At 39.9% G+C, this 19,979-nt stretch overlaps 1 protein-coding gene across 2 annotated transcripts in view; it reads right to left on the reverse strand.

The window, feature by feature from the left end:
• ULK2 (unc-51 like autophagy activating kinase 2) overlaps positions 1-19,979 on the reverse strand; it is a 42,508-nt gene that overhangs the window by 2,670 nt on the left and 19,859 nt on the right. Inside the window, exons 11-26 of one of the 2 annotated variants that reach the window (XM_054208118.1) lie at positions 16,919-16,969; positions 16,464-16,552; positions 15,628-15,799; positions 14,626-14,686; positions 14,285-14,377; positions 11,001-11,138; positions 9,773-9,918; positions 9,469-9,549; positions 6,301-6,587; positions 5,985-6,178; positions 5,357-5,466; positions 4,386-4,538; positions 3,419-3,627; positions 1,937-2,115; positions 887-1,005; positions 333-490 (exon numbers count right to left, since the gene is read on the reverse strand). In XM_054208118.1, coding sequence (XP_054064093.1) covers positions 333-490; positions 887-1,005; positions 1,937-2,115; positions 3,419-3,627; positions 4,386-4,538; positions 5,357-5,466; positions 5,985-6,178; positions 6,301-6,587; positions 9,469-9,549; positions 9,773-9,918; positions 11,001-11,138; positions 14,285-14,377; positions 14,626-14,686; positions 15,628-15,799; positions 16,464-16,552; positions 16,919-16,969 — 2,240 coding nt within the window. Of the gene's footprint in view, positions 1-332; positions 491-886; positions 1,006-1,936; positions 2,116-3,418; positions 3,628-4,385; positions 4,539-5,356; positions 5,467-5,984; positions 6,179-6,300; positions 6,588-9,468; positions 9,550-9,772; positions 9,919-11,000; positions 11,139-14,284; positions 14,378-14,625; positions 14,687-15,627; positions 15,800-16,463; positions 16,553-16,918; positions 16,970-19,979 lie in introns of those variants that run through there. The other variant, XM_054208119.1, reaches the window with a different exon arrangement.

The raw sequence follows: 19,979 nt of genomic DNA on the forward strand, positions 1-19,979 counted from the left end.
AGCTACTTCTGTTGCTTCTATGTAAGCCTTACTGGATGAGACTTCAGTGCACAGGGCTGTGTGCCTTAGGAGTTCGTTTCCTTCTGTTTATGTACCAAATGTGCTGATGTAGGGGAAACGTCCCCGAGGAACAGTATTTGCTAGGAACTTTAGCCACAGTTAAGGCACGGCAGGAAAGAGAGTGAAAGACTAACAAAAATTACCATGAACAGAATTCTGGAAACATACATTCTATTTTCTGGTTATGTAGAAGAGATAGGAAATCAATTCCTTCAAGAGAAGGAAGCGATTCATCTCAATGTCCTATCGTTTAGGTAAAAGGAGTGACTTACCATTTCTACAGCACAGCTGTAGATGAGTTTCTCTGCAGTTACACTGTTGATTTCATCAATGAACCTTTGCTTGTCCGAAAAGAAACGATTCAACTTTTCCGTCAATTTCTTGCACATGCCAATACAGAATTTGTATCTCTCATTGAGGCTTTTCACAACTAGAAGAAAGGTAAGAAGATATTTAAAAAACTAAAAAAACAAACAACCCCCCCCAACCAATCAACAAAAAAACCCCACACAACCAAACAACAACATAGCTGAAGTTCAGCTATTCCCACCATTAGCGAAGTCAATCTGTTTAAACTTGTGCTTTTAACGTTTATTTACTCTGCCACTTCTGTGAATTAAGTATATATCAAACAATTTCCATTTCAAGTTAATAACTGCCCATTTCTTAACAGTTTCTATCTGTATCTTTGTTTACTATCAGGATTGCACAATCGTACATGCCTACAATTCTCTTGTACAGAAGAAAACAAACAAATGTTGCAACTTAAGCTTTTTGAGTGATGTATCATCAAAGAAAATTCACAAGCAAAGCAAAGTTCCTCTACCTTGCTTAACAGCAGTGGATGGGTTCAGTTTCCCCGATTTGACCTGTGCTTTGGCAAGATGCAGAGAAGATGCTAGTAACTGGGCGGCTTTCATGTACAACACCAGCTGCTCTACTTGTCTAGGAAGGAAGGGGAAAAAAAAGAGTAGTTATGTATCAAAACACCTTTCTTGAACACATTCAAGCCATGGGCAGGCACCACTTTTTAATCACAAGCCTACACAGGACCCAGCAGCAGCAGAAAAGGAAGACAGATGTTTAAAATGCGACTCCACCCCTCCCTTCCCTTCACAAACACTCTGTCACGGGTTGAGAGGACATCTGCTCGTAGTCGCTGCAGCAGCAAATACAAACTGCTTTAATGTAGACATTTTGAAAAGGAACATTTATTTGTGGGGACTAACTGCCCGAGGTCAACGTCTTACCACAAGCGACTGGGTGTACTTTTCTCTCAGCGTCATTTCCCATGGCCCTGGAATTCTCAGTTGTGAAAAGCAAACGCTTTGATGGGTATTTTTTTAATTGGGTTTTTTTTGTTGTTTTTTTTCAGGAAGAAGGCAGGAAGTAGAACTGCCCTTTCCCACCACTCTGATTTTCTCGTATTTCTCCTTGCTTTTGATTTTGTATTAGGGCTGATTGGTTCCACTGAAAAAAGGCCAAATTTGGACACTCCTTACTCTTTTCCAACCTCCACCTCGGTGCTACTGCTTCAGCCTGGCCCACAGAAATAGATGAGGGCTCAGATCTGACAGAAGCTGGTACACTCATTTCCAAGCTTAGAAATGCACTGCTGCACCTCAAGCCTGAACTCCTCACCACTTTGCCCAACTTAGGTGGCAGGCCAGAAAACACTGTCCTTTTATTTGTCTGCCAGGAAATGTCTCTCTGTCCTTTGCTCTTTCTGATCTGTCTTCAGTTGTTAAAAACTTATTCCTATAAAAGACTCTATACAGTAAAACAATCACTCCCAACAAAACCAGCATAGTTTGAATACATTTTTGTGTATTCAATATTCACTAATTCTCTTGATACTATTTGACCGCATACTTACCCCCATTCTTTGCTTAGCTGGCTGATCTGATCGACAACTATGCTCTCTTGGATTTGGTACAGCGACACTGCAGAAGTACACAGGTCTGGGTTTCCTCCTCGTACTGCTGTCAGATCCAGAACGCATTCTGTAAATGTCAGCATCATGTTTAGATGACGCAGTGTGTCTGTATGTTCTCTCTGTCAGAGGGAAAGAAGACAACAATTTAACCATTATAAGCCATACGGCAAACAAGTACACTTAAAACTCTTGCTAATCATTTAAGGATTTCTTGGTATGTCAATTCTATGCAGAAATGACATTGTAGTAGAGTGAGCACTAGGGACTACAGAACCGAACGGGTGCAAACACATCAACAGGTACTAACTTGTTCTCTATTCGTTAATGATTTCAAGATACACTAGCTTATACTTCAGTGTTTTTCAACAAAGCCAATGGAATTGGGACACAGAGTTCTATGTTTGTTGAAACCTGAGCAACTAAAGGAATCACAAGTGGGACATATTACTTGTTATTATGTTATCAGCAACCCAAAAGTATGCTCGGCACTTGTATGAGAAGCCAGGAGGAACATTTGGCTTTTATTATATAACAGACTTGATACCTACAAGAGAACACATCTAAAGCTTCACACTTGCATGCTTCACTCTGATTTACACTTAGATCTAGAATTATTTTGTGTTAAAAGGTGACTGTTGCCAAAGTCTACCATTTAAACTAAACAACTTCAATTGGAGCTAACAACTCACTGCTGCTTGGTGACTAAAACAGACGCTACATGCATAGTCTCTGCTCAAAAAAAAAAAGTTAGCCTTCAAAACTAATCAAACATATCTCAGCAATATTTATAATCTTTTCATTAGTAATGCAGGTCTAAATACATTTTAAACTCTATCTGTGGGAAGAATGCAGCGTACTGTCAAACATTCATGTTCTAACATATAGATTCAATAGGGATCCAAACACCTTCCAGCAAGATGTGAATGAGAAAACAGAACAGCAATCTGGCTTGAGAAATTTACAGTCCAAGGATAGCATTCTGGTGAAAGACCACCCCAATTCGTGTTTTTGAAGTGTCACTCCTCCACATATTTAAAAAAAAAAAAAAATAGGACACTCTTCCCACAAGTAGGATTTAACGTCACCCACTGACTGTGAAGAAGCAGTTAAAAACAATGCCCAGAGGGACATTGCTACTGTCAGCACCCACGTCCAGAGACTTGGCATTAAAACAGAGGCCTCTTTGGAAGGCTCTGGTGAACAAAGCAGTCATGTTTCCTTTGGTTACCTATTCAAATACATGAAATGCCAGGAATAGCTACCAAAGCCACAATTGACACAGGAATATTTTCAAGATCTTAGAAAGGAATATGTGAGATACTGAAGAGGAAACCATGAAGTGCACTGAGCAGTCCTGTTTTTACCATGTCTCTGTTTTAGCAGCATTATACATTATAGAAGATTAAATTATTTTTTCTATACCTCCATTAAAGTTTCCTCAGGCAATTCGGGAGCTTCAAAAGTGATAAAGCCCTCTAAGCTGGGAGGCGAAGTACCATAAGGCATGTACTTCAGACTCGGAGCTGCCTCGGCTCCCGGAGGAGAAGAACCCATATAAATACCAGGAGGAGAGCCCATATATACACGGCCACTAGTAGAGCAGAGAGACCCTCCAGAACTGTTTGATCCAACTACAAGAAAAATAACACACACATTCAGTCTAATCGGTTGTTCCATCTCGCAGCGCTGGGTCTGCGGATGATAGCAAATGACAAATCAGTAGTCATCACAGATTCACTCTCGGGAGGCTCTCCTCATTGTTCCTTGCATCGCTCTGTAGAGAATGCAAAGGCTACACCGTAATGAACAGTGACGATTCACAACACAGATTCTGGGAAATGGATGACAAGGATTCCAAGGCAGAGAGTCCAACAGTACGGACCAAAGGCTGTGCTATAGTTCACAAAAGCACACTGCTGCAGACTTCTGCTCATCCTGAGCGGATGAAGGCCTTTACCTTGACATCTTTGATATTTGGCAACACAGCCGATGCACGCTGAAATGCAGTCAGCTCACACCCCTTGTGTGTTGCGTCTGGTACAACGCACAGCAGCAGGCAAAAATGCAGAATCAGAAATCTAGCTTTTCCTCTCCACCTTTGTCACAGAGATCTACTATACCCCCTGCGGTGGAGTAAAGCTGTGTTACCCAGGAGGTTACACACGGCTGCATTGTAAATCTGTGCCTCTGGCTTTCTCTTTAAGAGAGAAAAGGCAGAAGTCATCTGATATTAATCTCTACTTTACAGTGCACTTTTACTGTATGGCCTAGAGAATCTATTGTGCAAGGCAGTAATCAGGTTACTGGCCCAAAAAGTGCAAGGGCAAGGCCTAGGGCAAACCTAAGTACTGCATTTGAGAACAGTCCACAGTTGTCAGGTAAGTCTTACCTGAGGTGGTTCTTGTTCTGAGGACCATATGGGTGCAGGTAGGAGGGGTGGCACTGCTTGGAGGGGACCCAACAGTAAACATGACAGCCCGAGAACTTGCCCCGCTTCCCATGGAAGGAGGTGCCATCGCAACTCCGTAGGCCCCTGCTGGAGCTGGAAGAGAAAATTTCAGCAAGTTAGCCCCTATTACGTATAATCATACCAATAAATAATTACATGCAGCAAATTGGAGCACTGCAACACAACATGCTTTGATGTAGATCCAAGACCTGAACTAGTTAGAGGTTCTGTCAGCCAATAAAACAAGCTGAGTGGACAGCCTTGGCAATACACAAAGAGTCAAGACACAGCCTTTGTAGATCTTTTTATTTTCAATCTCTCTCTGCTCTACCCTCACCTAGAAAAGAGCAACAGAGGCTCTCCAAAAGCCTGAGAACAACACCAGTCCCGCAGCAAAAGATACAACAGAGAAGTTCTAAAGGCAGACCATGACAGGTCTGGAGGACGAAGACCAGCCCTGTCTGCAGAACTCCTCCCATCTGCTCAAAAGCAAGGTGAGAACTCCTGGTGGCCATCTGTGGCAAGGGACAAGCCGGGGGAGGGAGGAGGAGAAAAATGACCCAGAATTACATAAACGCTTTCATATGAAAGCAAGGTGGAATTAGGAAATGAAACAGCCACAAATGTTGTATTAAAAATAAAACCAAACAAAAAAAAAAACCAAACCGCTCTAGCCAGTATAGGCAGTTGAGATATTTCTGTTTAGCACAGAAATAGATATTTTCCTGTCTCAGTTATTTTTAAAGCTATGCTAAAGAAATGGAACATATCCCCTTCAAAGATTAAAAAAAGCCTTCTGTACTGAGGCTAAAAATTGTCAGAACCAATTATCAAAGTTGGAAGCAGAACTGTATCTAGTTGGCACTCCATAAAAAAACCTAGCACATAAAGACAGCTTGGATGTTCCTTACCTGTATCCATCGGTCGCTCTGTATTGAGGCTGTCTGTACTGCCTTGATACAACTGGCCACCAAGGGTAGTCTTTACCTGTTGATCTGATAGCTTCCCAGTACTAACAGACCTAGACAGAAAAACGTATGAACTCACAATAAAGTTCTTCAGCAAGATCTTCCTATCTAACTTGCAACTAAGGATGACTTTCAGGCTCTTGGTATTTATTACAGAGAATTCTTCAACAAAAGTACAGAAAGTCTTGAAATCCCACTGTTCATCATGGACCTACTGAAATAGAGCTAACCATAAAAATAAAGAGATCTTTTTGTCTTAAAAATTTATATTGCAAATTTTGTCATATAGATTTTCAAGCAAAAACTGAACAGGCTTCACAGAGGCAATGAAATTTCATATTCAGATAATCAAAACAAAAGGGAACTAGATAGCAACACAAAGCACTCCAGGAAGTCCATGCTATATTTATACACAGTACAAAATGTTCTCGATATATACACTAAACCTCAGCATCTCCTCACAGCTCACTTTTTGCATGCTCTTCCCCTCCAAGTCACTGTGTGCGATGTACATTCTTCTGCCAAGTTACCTACCCAACTTTACAGGTTATAAATACTACAAAATGCCTACCTGCCAAATGTAGTTTTACTGTGCTGTTCCCCTGCCTGCTTTTCACCTCCTTGGGTCGAGTGGAAGTGCGTGAAATCCCTTGGGTCAGCGATGTCTTTAGGCTGCAACGGCGTATCCACCGAGCCCTGGCGGTTAGCCAGGGCCAGCAAGTTTGAGGACGCTTGAGTTTTAGGTATTTTGAAAGGAGCTGTTGCCTTTAAGAATCAAGACCAAGAACACAGAAAAACCAAAATTAGAACCCGAAAATATTCCTGGGAATGGTTTCAGGCAGTGTGTTACCACTTAAATTGTACTGACAGTGGCAAACTTAACAAACCTTAGTAGGAGAGCCAATGATCGTTGGTAATGGAGTTTTGAACAGCCAGTCTGAGCTTCTAGGTGACGATCCCATATGTTTGGTAGGTGACGTTCCCAGGCTACCTGGCCTACTTGGTTGTGGAGAATGACCGTATCCATACCCAGCATAGGATGGGCATACTGGGTCTGAATGCTGCTTTCTGAGCTTCTGCTTGTTTTGGTAAATGTCTGTGAGAGTAGGGGCACTCTGCAACCTCGCTCCCATCAAAAGTGACTGTGGAGACTGAGATGGTGGTATCGGAGAACCTGTGGGGATGAAAAACAATGACGTAAAATTCTACTTGCAGTGTTTGGAAAACCTATCAATGACGCCCAAAATGCCAGAGATCAACATTACGCTGAAAGAAGATGGGACTGCAAATATCATAAGACATGTTTGATCATCAACTCACTAGATGGCAAGGAGAATGGATTTAGCCTGTCGGCTATTTGGACTAAGGCTACATTACACTGATGAGACGTTCAAGCTGCCAAATAGGCAAGATTTCAGGGTGACAGCTGTACTGGCAGCTGCAGTACCTCTGGCAACCTGCACCAAGACAAATAAAGTGGTTGGATTCATCAGGAATGGCATAACCAATGCTGAAGTTTCAAGCGCAGCCGCCAAGACTGTAGGTTGAATAGACGTTCTCAAGTACTGGAATTATATTCTTGCAAACAAGTGCATGAATGTGACATTGCATGATAATGACTTGTTTTGTACCTGACGACTTCATTTGCAGACATAAGAGGCAGCTCATCCCATCGTTCCTACAAGAAAACCAGGTACTAAAAAGAACCAAAGTATTCAGAGGGAACAGTTTGCGATCATTACTTTAGGTAGTCATTTATTTTCCAGTCTGTCAGACTGAAAATTTTCCTAAAGCTTACTATGTACAAAGGAAGTCCACACTTAAGTATGAAGGAGAAGTTTCTCCTACAGCAAATGGAAATGGAAGAGCTATAAGCAGTCATTTAAACAGAGGGCTTTGGGGAAATGTCTCTTATGAACATCTCACCTACTCAAAGGTGCCCTTCCTCTTTCAAAATAAGGAACATGAAATTTGATGAAGTGTTCTCTTCCTTGTGGTATTTTTGCGTCTCATGATGAGGAACTGTGCAAAGTTACAAATAGTACATAAGACTTCAACTTTATGGCCACAGCTTCCCAGATAAAATGCCTATCTTTGTAATCTCAAAGAACTGACACTGAAGTGACAATTTCACTCACGGTTTGTTGTGGGGTTTTTTTTGTTTGGTTAGTTGTTTTTTGTTTTTTTTAAAAAAAGGCAAAACTGAAAACGAACCATACTAGCTAGATAAGATTTTTAAGAGATGGCCAAGACAATCTTCTGAGAAAGGCTCCGTTTCACAAATGTATGCTCAGAAAAACATCACAAACTTCTTGCAGTTTGCCCAGTGAAGAGCCCAGCTGTTAAGATACGTCTTTCAACCTTCTTAAGCCTATGCTTTTGCTAGTTAGATTTTGAATATGAGCTACTTCATCTTGATTTCATTCCTCTCCACTAAACAGTATGTTTTAGAAAAGCCTTTCTGCCTGCAGCTCCAACAGAGGGATCAAGTCTATTTCTCACTAACTTCCCAGCCAAGAATGTGCTTGTTTGAAATCCCTCTACTCGTCTGTCTCATAGCATTGAAAGTCCTCACCTGTCGTTTCAGAAACCAGTCTTAAATCTCACTGGTTACTGTTCTAGTGTCATTGCCACCACAGGAAAGGCTTCTGAATTAGAAGTTTGTCCCCTGCTGCCACTGGCAGCAAGAGCAGCTCAATTAGTTCAGAAGCTACATTGCGACAGACGTCTTCAGTCTTTAGAAAATCTCAGTACAGATGACCTCACTTCACCCAGAAGCAAAAGCCAGCTTCCCATACCCATTTAAATGCTCAGAAATAGACTTGCTGCAATTTGTGGTATTTTACAAATAGAAATACCACTGCATTCATTTGAAATTAAGAAATAAAGTCAAGTAGGAAAAGAATGCAGGAAACAGATGAAGAAATGAAACATTAAAAACCCTTACAGCCATAAACACAGTGCTGTGTGTTACAAATCAGTTTGACACTGGCAAAAGACGCTAAACCAACAGCCCTACAAAATTCTATCCAAAGAAGATGCCACAAGACAAGCATACACACTGCTTCATATCCTCTTCACACACACATCCTTTTTTTTTTTTTTTTTTTTTTAAGAGAAGAGACTATTTCAAACCTGAGGATTCATTCCTTGTCTTTTGTTGAGACTGTCAATGGCATAGCAATTATGAAGGGAATTTTTAAGACATGTCATAGAACTTATTTCATACGGATGAAACCATTCCCAGATATTTGAAATATGACTACTCCAAGAAATACGGAGGCTCTGTCATCTCCAGATTATCTTGGTAAGTGTTTAAACAGGGGGAAAACCCACAATGCAGTTTCAACACCACCTCTTAGAAAGTCAAAATAAAGAACATAACCAGTATTTTAGATAAAAAAGAAACTCCACCCAAAATGTGCATAGAGCAAAAGAACACGCTGCTGAATTGCATATTCTTAGGCCCAATCCTTCTGGCGTTACAGTGCGATTCCACCTTTAACAGTCTCAGAACATCTTCAAGTTCTACTTCTCCCTGATCTTCTTTTTTTTTTCTGCTGGCATGTCATAATAATTTATGACTTGCAAAGCTTATTGAATGCTTAGCAACACTAGCATCAGATTCCAGTCAATTTCCTGAGGGAATGACGAAAACGTGCTGCACGCTGTACACTGGCAGTTCTTCTTCCCTTCTCTGAGGGCTGGCATGACAGAGCTGGTCTATCAAAACCAGATTTTGAAAAGCATGTTACTACCATTCATAATAATCCATTCACTTCCATCCCTGTTTAAAGACGGGCATTATCAGAGTTGTTTTTTCATCTTGAGGAAAAGAAACTTTAGTCACTCTCTGATTGTGTAGGGAATTAGTTATGGGGAAAGGTGTCTTGATGCAGCCACAACCAGGCGAAGTTTCTAGAAACAAGTGCACCACTTTACCCAGTGTCACCTATTAACCCATACTTATGTAGTGTTGGCTCTCCTCCCCCTTCACAAAACGCTGTAGAAGCTCTATCAAACTAGCACCGGTTGCACTGTCTAAAGTCACTCACCTGAGAAGTTTCTACTCCTTGCTTCATGTCCTTGAAGCTGTCCGCAACAACAGTGTCCAAGCTGCTCAGGTATGGTTCCAACTATGCAAACAAAAATAAAAATGTGAATTTACACTTTATACTTCACCTACAAATGAAGGTAAAGCAAAAAAAAAACCTAGCTAGTTTACTTCTGTGAGTCATTTAACAGAAATGTGACCTAGTTGGGCAGATTTTGGTTTAAGATAATTTCAAGCAAGAATTACTGTCCTGAATGAGTGTTCCAGATAAACCTTTACTAATTGCTAAGAATTTATCGGCTTACCTAGTGGTGAAGGAGAATACGGTCTAGAAGATCCTGTGGATAACCTGCGCCCAACACCTTGTGCAGTGTCCGCTGGTACTGGAGAACAGGAGCCCATCTTCATGAAGCCCATTGGGCTGGTATTTGAGCGTCTCACAACTCCAGCTCTAACAAGGTGAAAAGAATGGTTACACACGCTACAGTAACTGTGGTTTCTTGAGATAAACTTCAGAATTCCCTAAAGAGTATAATGATCAGTTAAAGAAAATACTGATATTTAAAGAGAAAGCTATGATGTGGAAGCTTATTAAGCTAATAACTTAAGCTAAGCTTCCCATACTGAAAACAAGCATAAGCTTCCCATACTGAAAACAAACAAGATTTAATTCCCTTTGTTCACACTGACTTTTTAACTTTCAATGCCATAATAGTCTGTTAACTGAAGAAAATTAAAACGGATATCCCTTAGTACATGGATTCCTAATCTTCAAACAACTTGATCATCAAATTTTGAATAGTAAATGTATTGCTGCAAATGCCCATTTTTATGTCAATAAAGATTATGACAAAGTTTTCATATTGGGTCTGCTACAGAGGTCAGATAACTGAAAACAGGTTATTTAAGGGAAAAGTACTTCCCCAGTTGTGGCACCTAGTATAAAACCAGAGATCATGAAAAAAACCTAAAAAATGCAAGGAACCATGGATTTTGTTTTTGTAAAGAACTCAAGGGTTCCGAGTAGTCCGTTTCTGAGTCTTTGACCTTCACCATGTTGCTCCTGTAGACCACAAGGCAGAGAATAAGTCTGGCACACTAGAGCTTTGTAAAAAGACAAGCTGGTAGCTAGCATGCCAAAAATTGTTTCCTTGATATTCTACAGAACAATGTGTTCATTTCATCACTACATGCGTGAAAACAAAACATAACTTATTACTGACTTTCTAGTTTATGATGTAATGCCATATAATATACAAAGAGGAATAAAAAAAAGCAAGACTTCACCTTTTTACCTTCTTGGGTTGCATTTGAGTGAAAGAACAAGCTCATTTTGTTTTCGTGAAAGATTTCAAGTGCCCATCCAACAATCTCGAGATTGTGAAGGACTGTTATTTGTTATCATTAAAATGTGTCTTTAATATGTTTTTGTGCAGAAAAAAAAATTACATCAGCAAGAAAGCACGAACATCTGTCAGGGTACAAACACAAACCAGAACCAAGAAAAGGAGTTAAAAAACCCAACCAACTCACCTTGGTGATCCGTGGGGGTTTGACACGGGGCTGGCGGTAGAGGAGAGGTTCTGTTCTATGCGCTGGTAATTCCGTAGCTGAGTGGGAACTGGGATAGGTGCTGTTTCGCTGCGGGGGGATACCGAAGGCTGACAATGCCTGAAGTTGGAAGGTGTGGAGACAGGAGATGAATATAGGCAGATAGGTCCGTCTCTGAATTGTACCATTGTTGAAATTTCAAGAAAATCTAGGAAACAGGCAAATAAGCTGCTTCTGCACTCCCTGCATGCAATGTGATCTTAGCTTGTCCTAATCTAGCTCTAACACTTCACGGAGGATGAGCAGGAGCTGTTTGCTACTAACTACCTTTCTTACACTGACTAGTATCAGATCAAGCTGAGAGCACAGTACAAGCTGAAGCCCTTCGTCACGCATCACAGCAATCTACAGGTCCCTCCAACTTCCTGCCAATCAACCCACTCTGTTTACCACGCTTCAAAATAGCGTTCTAGGAAAACCCATTGCGCTAAGAACAGGAAGTTCAGCAGCAGGGCTGGAATGTGTACAAAAGCCACTAAAGCACAGTCAGAGATATCCCAAGAGACACCGTGAACTCGCAAAAGGAAAACAGGTTATGTAAGCAACCCCCGACAAAATGACCAAAACCACACACCTGAACATTAATCCACAGACTCCAACTGCAGATTAGCATTGCCCGAGTTCAGCTGAAGTGTCAGTGACCTGGCTTACCTCGGTGTACTATCTGATAAGGGAATCAAACCACTGCAACGTAATCAGTTACCAACGCTTTTAAAAGACAACAGGATTCAATGGAAAGAATTTCAAACTAATGGGCTTTTTGGAAGATAATCAGTTTAGTATCTGTCCTTTACTGACCACCTTTTCAGAGAAAGGTTAAAAATTCTTAGAGGAAATCTGAAAAAAGTTCTACCATGAGCTCTAGAAAACAAGCAGTTACAGCACTCACTGCAAAGCTGCAGCTGAACAGAAATCTGGGTTTCTGACTGTATGTATCCTATTTTCTTTGCTGCCTCTGAGAATGAAATATTACTTCCTAACATGCACAGAGCTTCCTTAGCAAAAGAAAAGAAGTTTGTCCTTCTTATGGCCACCCAATTTTTAGATACTACCGAGTAATTTGGAAGTCAGCTGTGAGCACAGAGTCAGTGGAAGACCTGAAAGATTCCATGCGAGAAGGTCTCAAAAGTGGGAAGCAGATGGAGGCAGTGGGCAGCCTGCTAGGACTAACACAACAGGCTGAGGTAGCACAGGGAAGATTCCCTGTGTCTGACCTCCGGGAGAGGGGAAGCAGATGTTATTTGAACTGTGGCAGTGACAATGAAGAGGCCACGAAGGCACTTCAACTTTTAGAGTATTCAGCATGCAAAATGCCTTCCCTTGCTGTCACACACCCTTGCAGGTAGGGCCAAGCAAGCTCTGCGAGTCGTGGGCTAGCTGGAGGCAGCAATGCTGTGTTAGCGTGGTGGAGAGGCACGGCACCGTACTTGGCCTTCCATCCTGGCTCCCCAGCTCAGGCCCAAAGCTAAGCTCTGCTTAGGCATCCTCGAGTCTGATGTGGTTTGTTACTAGTTCAAGAAAGTGCAATACAGATGTGTGCAGAGTTGCATGCAAATCTTGTTTCTCTGAGATCCAAAGAATAAAATTAGCAATTAACCACAGGAGAGCGAACCATCTCTACCTATTCTGCCTACTCTGGCTGGAGCCTGAGAAGTGTTACAGCCTCTTCTTCTTGACATAAAGCAGCATAACTATCGGTACGATTCATTCAGTTTGATTAGCTAATCAGAAAAATTAATATGGCATAACCTTTTGTAAAAAAAAAATAAAAAAAAAAATCACACACTATGAAAAAACCTTTCTCAGGAAATAAAAAACCAAAACCCAAAAGCAGCATCTTGCAGAGTACCAGAGACACACTCTGCTTTCTTCAGACCATGCCCCAAGCAGTCAGTTAGTTACCAAATTTACTCAACCAATAATTAAAGCAAACTATTATAGTACAGACACTGAAAGTGTGAACAGTAGGCACCTGTTTCTAATCACACGACCGTTTAGCTCTTAACTTAGTAATGTACAGATAACATAACTGGCATATTTTCACAAAACCTCTAACTCTAAAAACTGTGATGCCTGACACAATTTAAAATAGGAAATTACAATGTATTTATAATACACTGTACATGGACAATCCAGAGCAAATGGATCTTTACAGACAAACCATCCCCATTAGCTGACCTTAAACACAAAATGTAAGACCGAAGCTGTATTGATAGCCCATGTCAGCAGATTTTACAAACTGCACAAAGATCAGCACAAAGTAGCAAACTTTTCTTGTGACAAGCGTTTCTAAACAAATAATGCTGACTCGCAGCCCTGCAGTATTAGCATAAGCCAAAAATACACCCAACATAATAGCTTTATTCCCCATTTAGCCACTCATCCTCTTTCTGTTTGTACTGAAAATGTTGTGAAATTCATTACTTGGTCAAATGACAAATCTAACTCTTCTGTTTACATATTACATGAGTAGTTAAACAGCATGATTAAGCTTTACATTTTCCAATATACTACAGGAAAGGTTTCAGGCAGCACTGATAAATATCAGTGCTATTTCAAACTAGCAGAAATCAGTGCTATTTCAAACTAGCAGAAGCTTCATCAACAACCACGTGGAAGAAAGAGGACTTATTAACAGTCCTGCTGATGGAAAAGCTGCAATACATGTTTACCTCTTTCATGTGACTTCTTTGGTATCTTGTGAGGCACAAACACGAAATTCACAGTAATTGCTTGCACAGAAGCCACACCCAGTTACCAGACATAACACAATCCAGCCACAAGACACAAATCCATAGCAATCTGGGTTTTGCAAATTCCTCTTCTCTCACAACTACTTTTTAAAATGTATACTGCATTCAACATCTTGACTCACTAAATGAAGACTGTGCTGTGCTTCATTAACACCAAAAAGGACAAGCCAGTTATGTCTCTAAGTTTCTGCTTTCAACCAGTTCAAAATTTAAACAGACCAAAGGATGCTCTCTTTCCTTAAGGAAATGTTTTGGGGATGCACCAGAGACAGAAATTAGCTACACAACTGTCAGCCTTTAGAATCATTAACTGTAGAGAGCTTGGAAAAAACAGGTATAGTTTCTAGTTCAATTCAGTTTCCAGTAGCCACCCACAAAATAAATAAAAAAAAAAAAATATAGCAGCAGAGAACCTTTTTAAAAGAGAGGAAATGCTAAGCCTACATCACACACCTGTTTGGTGTACCAGAAGCAGTACTTCGAGAAGAGGCTGAGGATGGTTTCTGTACAGTTCCTGAGCTTCCAGAAATAGTTAATGGTGACTGCCTGTGAAAACAAAAACCATTGTCAAAAGACAGGTCTTCACATCAGAGAAACTACCTACTTTGCATCAAAACTTGCTGAACTCAAGCCGTTTGCAATATTCTTATTAAATTCAACTTGGCATATTCATCTTTAAGTCCGCACACAGCTATGTAAACCCATCACTGCCAAAACCCCAGCAACTCCTTCTACAGCTGCAGTGTCAATTTTAGAACATGAGATGACTTTTGGATAAAGCTCAGCACACCTACCCTCCACACATCAAGAACTCGCTCGAAGCCCGCCTGCCAGCTGCTCCCAATGGCATATCATCTACAGTAAGCAGAAGAACACATTGAAAATCCGCATCATGAAGCAGAATCTTAAAAAAACCCCACCACATCTCCAATACTGCTGTTACAGAAATAATCTCTTCTGACAAATTTCTAAGAACATGTAAATTTTCCACAAACTGCTTTGTGTATGAAAACACCTCAAATGTGACCACCAACAAAAATGTAACTGGGGAAGACAGTTCTTTAACAATCTTTTTTGTTGTTTGTTTTTGTTGGCGTTGGTTTTGGGTATACTAATTGTAATAATTTTGAAATAAAATCCATTGTTTAAGAGTACAAAGTACAAGCATCAGGAAATTTATAATAACAAATGACAGGAACCCTTCAGAAATCAAGACACTAATTTGGTCAAATATTTAACATGAGTTGGTGGCATTGTACAGAAATCAGCTGACTAGCTTCCCAGTGGCAGTTCAGGTTTGGAAGATGTCATGAAGTGGCAACGTGCTACATCCAAGTCTTTCTACTGTATAAGCCCAGTCTGATGCCTTACCCTTTATGTTAGATGTTTTTGATGTATTTACCTACACTTGTTTATTATCTAAAGCTCTACAGCATGGTCTATAAACATTCAGTTAGTCTGGAGGTAACAATGTGCCTGCCTCCACTAAGAGAATCCTTGGGCTTCTTATCAGTGGTTGTTTACAACCAACTCTTTTCTTCTACTGCCAAATCCCAGTATTTTCCATGACTTTAAATCACCCTTCTATCCTTGGCATATCTGGCTACTCAATTGAAAGTGAAAACGTCCCAGATGGACATGTAGGTATATCAAAGAGTCTCCCTTCAAACTAATGAAATGAGTTCCAATGTGAACTGAGCCACATTTAGAGAAAAGATAGCCAAAAAATAACAGGACATAAAGGTACGTTACAAGCGGAAATTGTTTTGAAATGTAAAAATAAGGAAAGTCCTTACATGAGTGGTCTGAAGAGATGTTGTGTGGGACAAGAACGAAGTCATCTGTGTCACAAGAGGAGTTCTTGCTACTGGTACTGGCAGAGTCTTTAGAGACTTGAAGGTAGTTAGGAGGACCCAACGGAGGGGAAGACAAATTTTCTTCTTGAATATGCTGCATGTCTGGCAGAGACTGGAGGGGCAGTGCAAAAAGGGAAGTAAAAAACCCCACTGTAAATACAGTGATTCAGAATGCAGAATTGCTCTTTTAACTATGAAGCTTCTAAAGTAAGAATCATCACTAGTTTCGACCACAAAGATAAATCTTGGGCTGTTTTTTGCTTCTTAAGTATTCAGAAATATAAAATGTATTTGAATTTGGAAATGTCAAATACTGGATAACCCTGTAGTGTCAATTTAGACAATTCTATATTAAATAGGCTGTGAATTTAAACAATTGCAAATTATTCAATCATTCCTGATAATACAGATGCACCTCTTCAAAATATCACATAAAATTGAAGTCATCAGTTTGTATCAGAATAAGGGGCCTTAGCCAATGCTGTGATTTAACCCCAGCCAGCAATGAGGAGCTCACAGCTACTCTAGGATTTGACATGTTGGGTTTTTTTAACAAAAAAGAACAATAGAAAACCCACAAAGTACAACACAAAGAGCAAGAAAGAACCAAAATGTTAATGCCATTCTTCTTGCAAAAGACAGGGGTATTCCTTGCTCTGTGCTCTTAAACACAAGTTTACGCTTTCATGAATTGAAAGATCTAAAATTCAGTAACTCTTGGCTAAACATTATAGAAAATATTTTCTGGAGATTGTTCTGTAAAACAGAGAACTTACTGGAGGAGAAGCAAAACGGCATGAAGGAGAGCTACCACAGGAACTGCCAGAGACTGAGCCTGCATACGTGGGCACTGGTACAGGACAAGCTAGAAGAGGAAAACCCAAGGGAAAAAAAAACGGGACTCAGATTTCAAAAGGCTGAATTTCAAACAAACTCATTTCCTCACTGCTTTTCATTCATAAACCCTTATACAACTTACAAGCACAGCACATCCTTAAACACACAAGGGTATTTAAGTTCAGTTGAAATGTCAAAGGAACTAGTAAATAAGTATCACATTTTGTCTAGCATAATACAAAAAAGGATTCAACACTTAGCCTCACAATAGAGCACAAGTCAGACTCAGCAAAATGCCTCATAAACACTTGGTGTGATATTTGGCACATCTTTCTGTGTTCCAGCCCCAACATTCACCATTTACACAAATAAGTGGAAAACCAAAACTACTTACACTTTTTGACTGTTGAAATCTGATCCAGGAAAGGGTGGTTGAAAAATGCTTCTATAGAACAAGAAACAACAACCATGGTGAGGAAATGTACAAATGACAGAATTTACAGACTATATTGCAGATAGTGATAAATTGCTGCGTTCCCAGAATCAATATTTCAGGGCCAGAGGGTGAAGAGCTTATAAAAGATTAAAGCCTTCTATGCAATATGTTGCTATAGCATTTGGAAAGGAAACCAAAATCAATTTAAAAACTTCAAGCAACAGCCAGCAAGGCAAATCAGACTGAACTACTGAAGGACATTTTATGACTACACTTAAGGATCATGTACACAAGAAGCCTTCCCATACTCATCATGAAATTTTGTTCTCTACGTTCAATGTGGTACTAACTCAGTTTTAATTTCTCTTCTAAATGATGAGCATCTCTCACATCAAATACTGAAAGTATTTTCACTTCTACCTCTCCCAAGGAGCTTCTTTTTGAACCCATTAATGCTACTCCTTAGGTGGCCAAAAATCCCAACAGAGCTGCAGCCGTCCTCCTTCCCACTTCCCAACAGCAGAACGTGACCTGGGCAACCAGCTCACAGTTCAAACCAGAATTAAACACAGTTTCTTTAACAATTTCCTCAGTTAACTTGTTACTGTTACAATAGAAACATTTCGGTTTCGTTGTAAATGGCCATGCTGAGATGCACTTAATTGACTTAGCGTAACAACCTGGCTAGAAGTTCACAGGGAAAGTTTTATTCTACAAGAAGCGACCCTCAGCTAGTTAAGGCAAATTGAGGGTTGGTAGAAGCTAGCTGCTGAGCTTTTTGAACTTTAACGTTCTAACAGTTGAGGAAAAACAATGCTGTTCATCAGACCTAAGTAAATAACAAGCTAAAAAAAAAAAAGAAAGAATCTGAGGCCTGCAGTATCTCCTCTTCCTTCAACAACACTTTCTTCCACAACCCGATAAGGACGGGAGGCTAGCTGTAACGCAAGAACAATGTAATGATTAACTTTAACACGAGGATCAGGTGTTCTTCAGCTTTTGTACAACACCTGCTGTTCTACTTTATATTGCTGGAAGATCAACAAGATTTCCAATGCTATTTTTACTTTAACAACAGGCAACTGGGCTCAGTTATACACTCTCCCTTTCACTCCCTTCGCTCATCACATTCCAGAGCAGCCTCTTTGAGGCCCTTTAAGTGGCTCAGCCAAGGAAAACACGACTTTCATCACTACCATTCTGCTTTCTATTTTTCTTTCTAAGCACAAATGCATTCTCCCACTACCACACATAACTGAATTTCCCATGTTTGAAGAAACTGTAGGGATCATAACACCCTGAGGGCAAAGCGGGATCAATTACTAAAAGTCCATGTTCGTGATGTATTAATTCTTCTACACATACAGATTTATGTATCACCCTCTGAATACTGTCACTACCATTTGGGACATTTTACACAGTTATCATGAGTTTTATCTGGATCTGACTTCTATTTAAGTTTTTATGTACAGCAGTTAAATTGAGTTATGTCAGTCACACCTACACACAAAACCCCATGCCTGGTTTTCAGAAGAGCAGCACCTTAATTATGCTAGTATTGATGTTTTAAATTCCAAATTACTAAAAAAAAAAAAAAAAAAAAGAAAAGTTTGCTATTTCTTGGAGCGAAACATAGCAGGCATTGAAAAGGAAAAAGAAACATGTAGCTAGCAGAGTCTTGAGCTTCAAGTGAAGAACTAAAACACCTTTTGAGTCCTCTCTCCACAGCCTAACAAATACAGCCTTCTTATCACAAGTACAGAAGGACCACATGTGATGAATGAGTCAATTTGTGTATTTCAGTACTGCATCAAACCCAAGCTTGCCTGCGTAACTAAAGAGCAATGGTGAAGTTCCAGAAGCAGAAACAAAAACTGAGCATGTCTGACTTTTGGGTGCAACTCACCCAGGGATCTCAGCATCAAAAGAGCGAATAGCTTACGGTAAGGAAGAACTGGGTCTTGTCTACAAAGAGCCTGGAGAGACTTTAAGGTTTAGGCTCTTTCTCACCATTGCATAGATCAAACTGGATGGGTCACCTGTCTTGTCGCTTAAACAAATCTCAGTATAAAGCATGTTGCTATTGATATAAAATAAAAATAACTAAAAAGATAATGGTATTTAGATAAGTTAGGTTTAATTAATTAAAGGGTTAAGATTTACATTTCCTATGGCAGCTACGATAAAACTGCAATAACAAATAGTGCTATGAAGTTTAAAGAACTAATAAAAATTTAACTTTTCAGTGGTCATCTTTTAAAAATGCTTCCTGAGTTTGCATTAATAAAAAGAAAAAAAAGCATTACTACTTTTGCAGTAATAGGTAACAAAAACCCCAGCAATAAAAAGGCTTTTGGAGACTGAAGCGAGTAACAGACAATCCAGCCAGTGCAAAGCACACACAAATCTAAACTCTACTCCTGACTAATTTTGAAGAGGCAGCAGTTGTAGCTGTTCTGAATGATTCAATAGTACTGATCTGAGGCCTTGAAATCTTAAGAAGTTAGAACAATGTTCTGCAACCAAAGATCTCCAGCTAAAGAGAAAAAGCCAAAGACAGCAGCAAACCGGAGCCAAACAAGTTCCCTTTTGTTAAGGCAGTATCCATTTAGTTTCTACTAGGCTTAACTTCCCAACCAATTCAAAATGCAGTCCTAAACAGACATTGGGTAATCTAACAGTATGAAGACTTCAGCCACTGCACAGTTTAAAAATTTTAAAATTTTAGGACTTAACAAAAATCCAGCACAACTGCTGTTTCTACTACTTTTTGGCCAAAAAACCCCCAACATTGAAAATATTTCACTAAAATAAAGAAGTCTCCACAACTAGCAATACGTAAGCACAATACTGATAATTCACCTTTGCAAACATAAACAATTTTGATGTAACATCACATGTCTCATTGCCCTTAGATATACATATCTAAAGCTTTCAAGGTCAAATCAAATTTACACAATTTGTACCCTCATCAATACAGTTACGATATTTGCATTTTGCGAGAGAAAATATCGGGGAG

Source organism: Rissa tridactyla, chromosome 7 (genome assembly GCF_028500815.1).
Source record: "Rissa tridactyla isolate bRisTri1 chromosome 7, bRisTri1.patW.cur.20221130, whole genome shotgun sequence".
NCBI classification, from domain to species: Eukaryota; Metazoa; Chordata; class Aves; order Charadriiformes; family Laridae; genus Rissa; species Rissa tridactyla.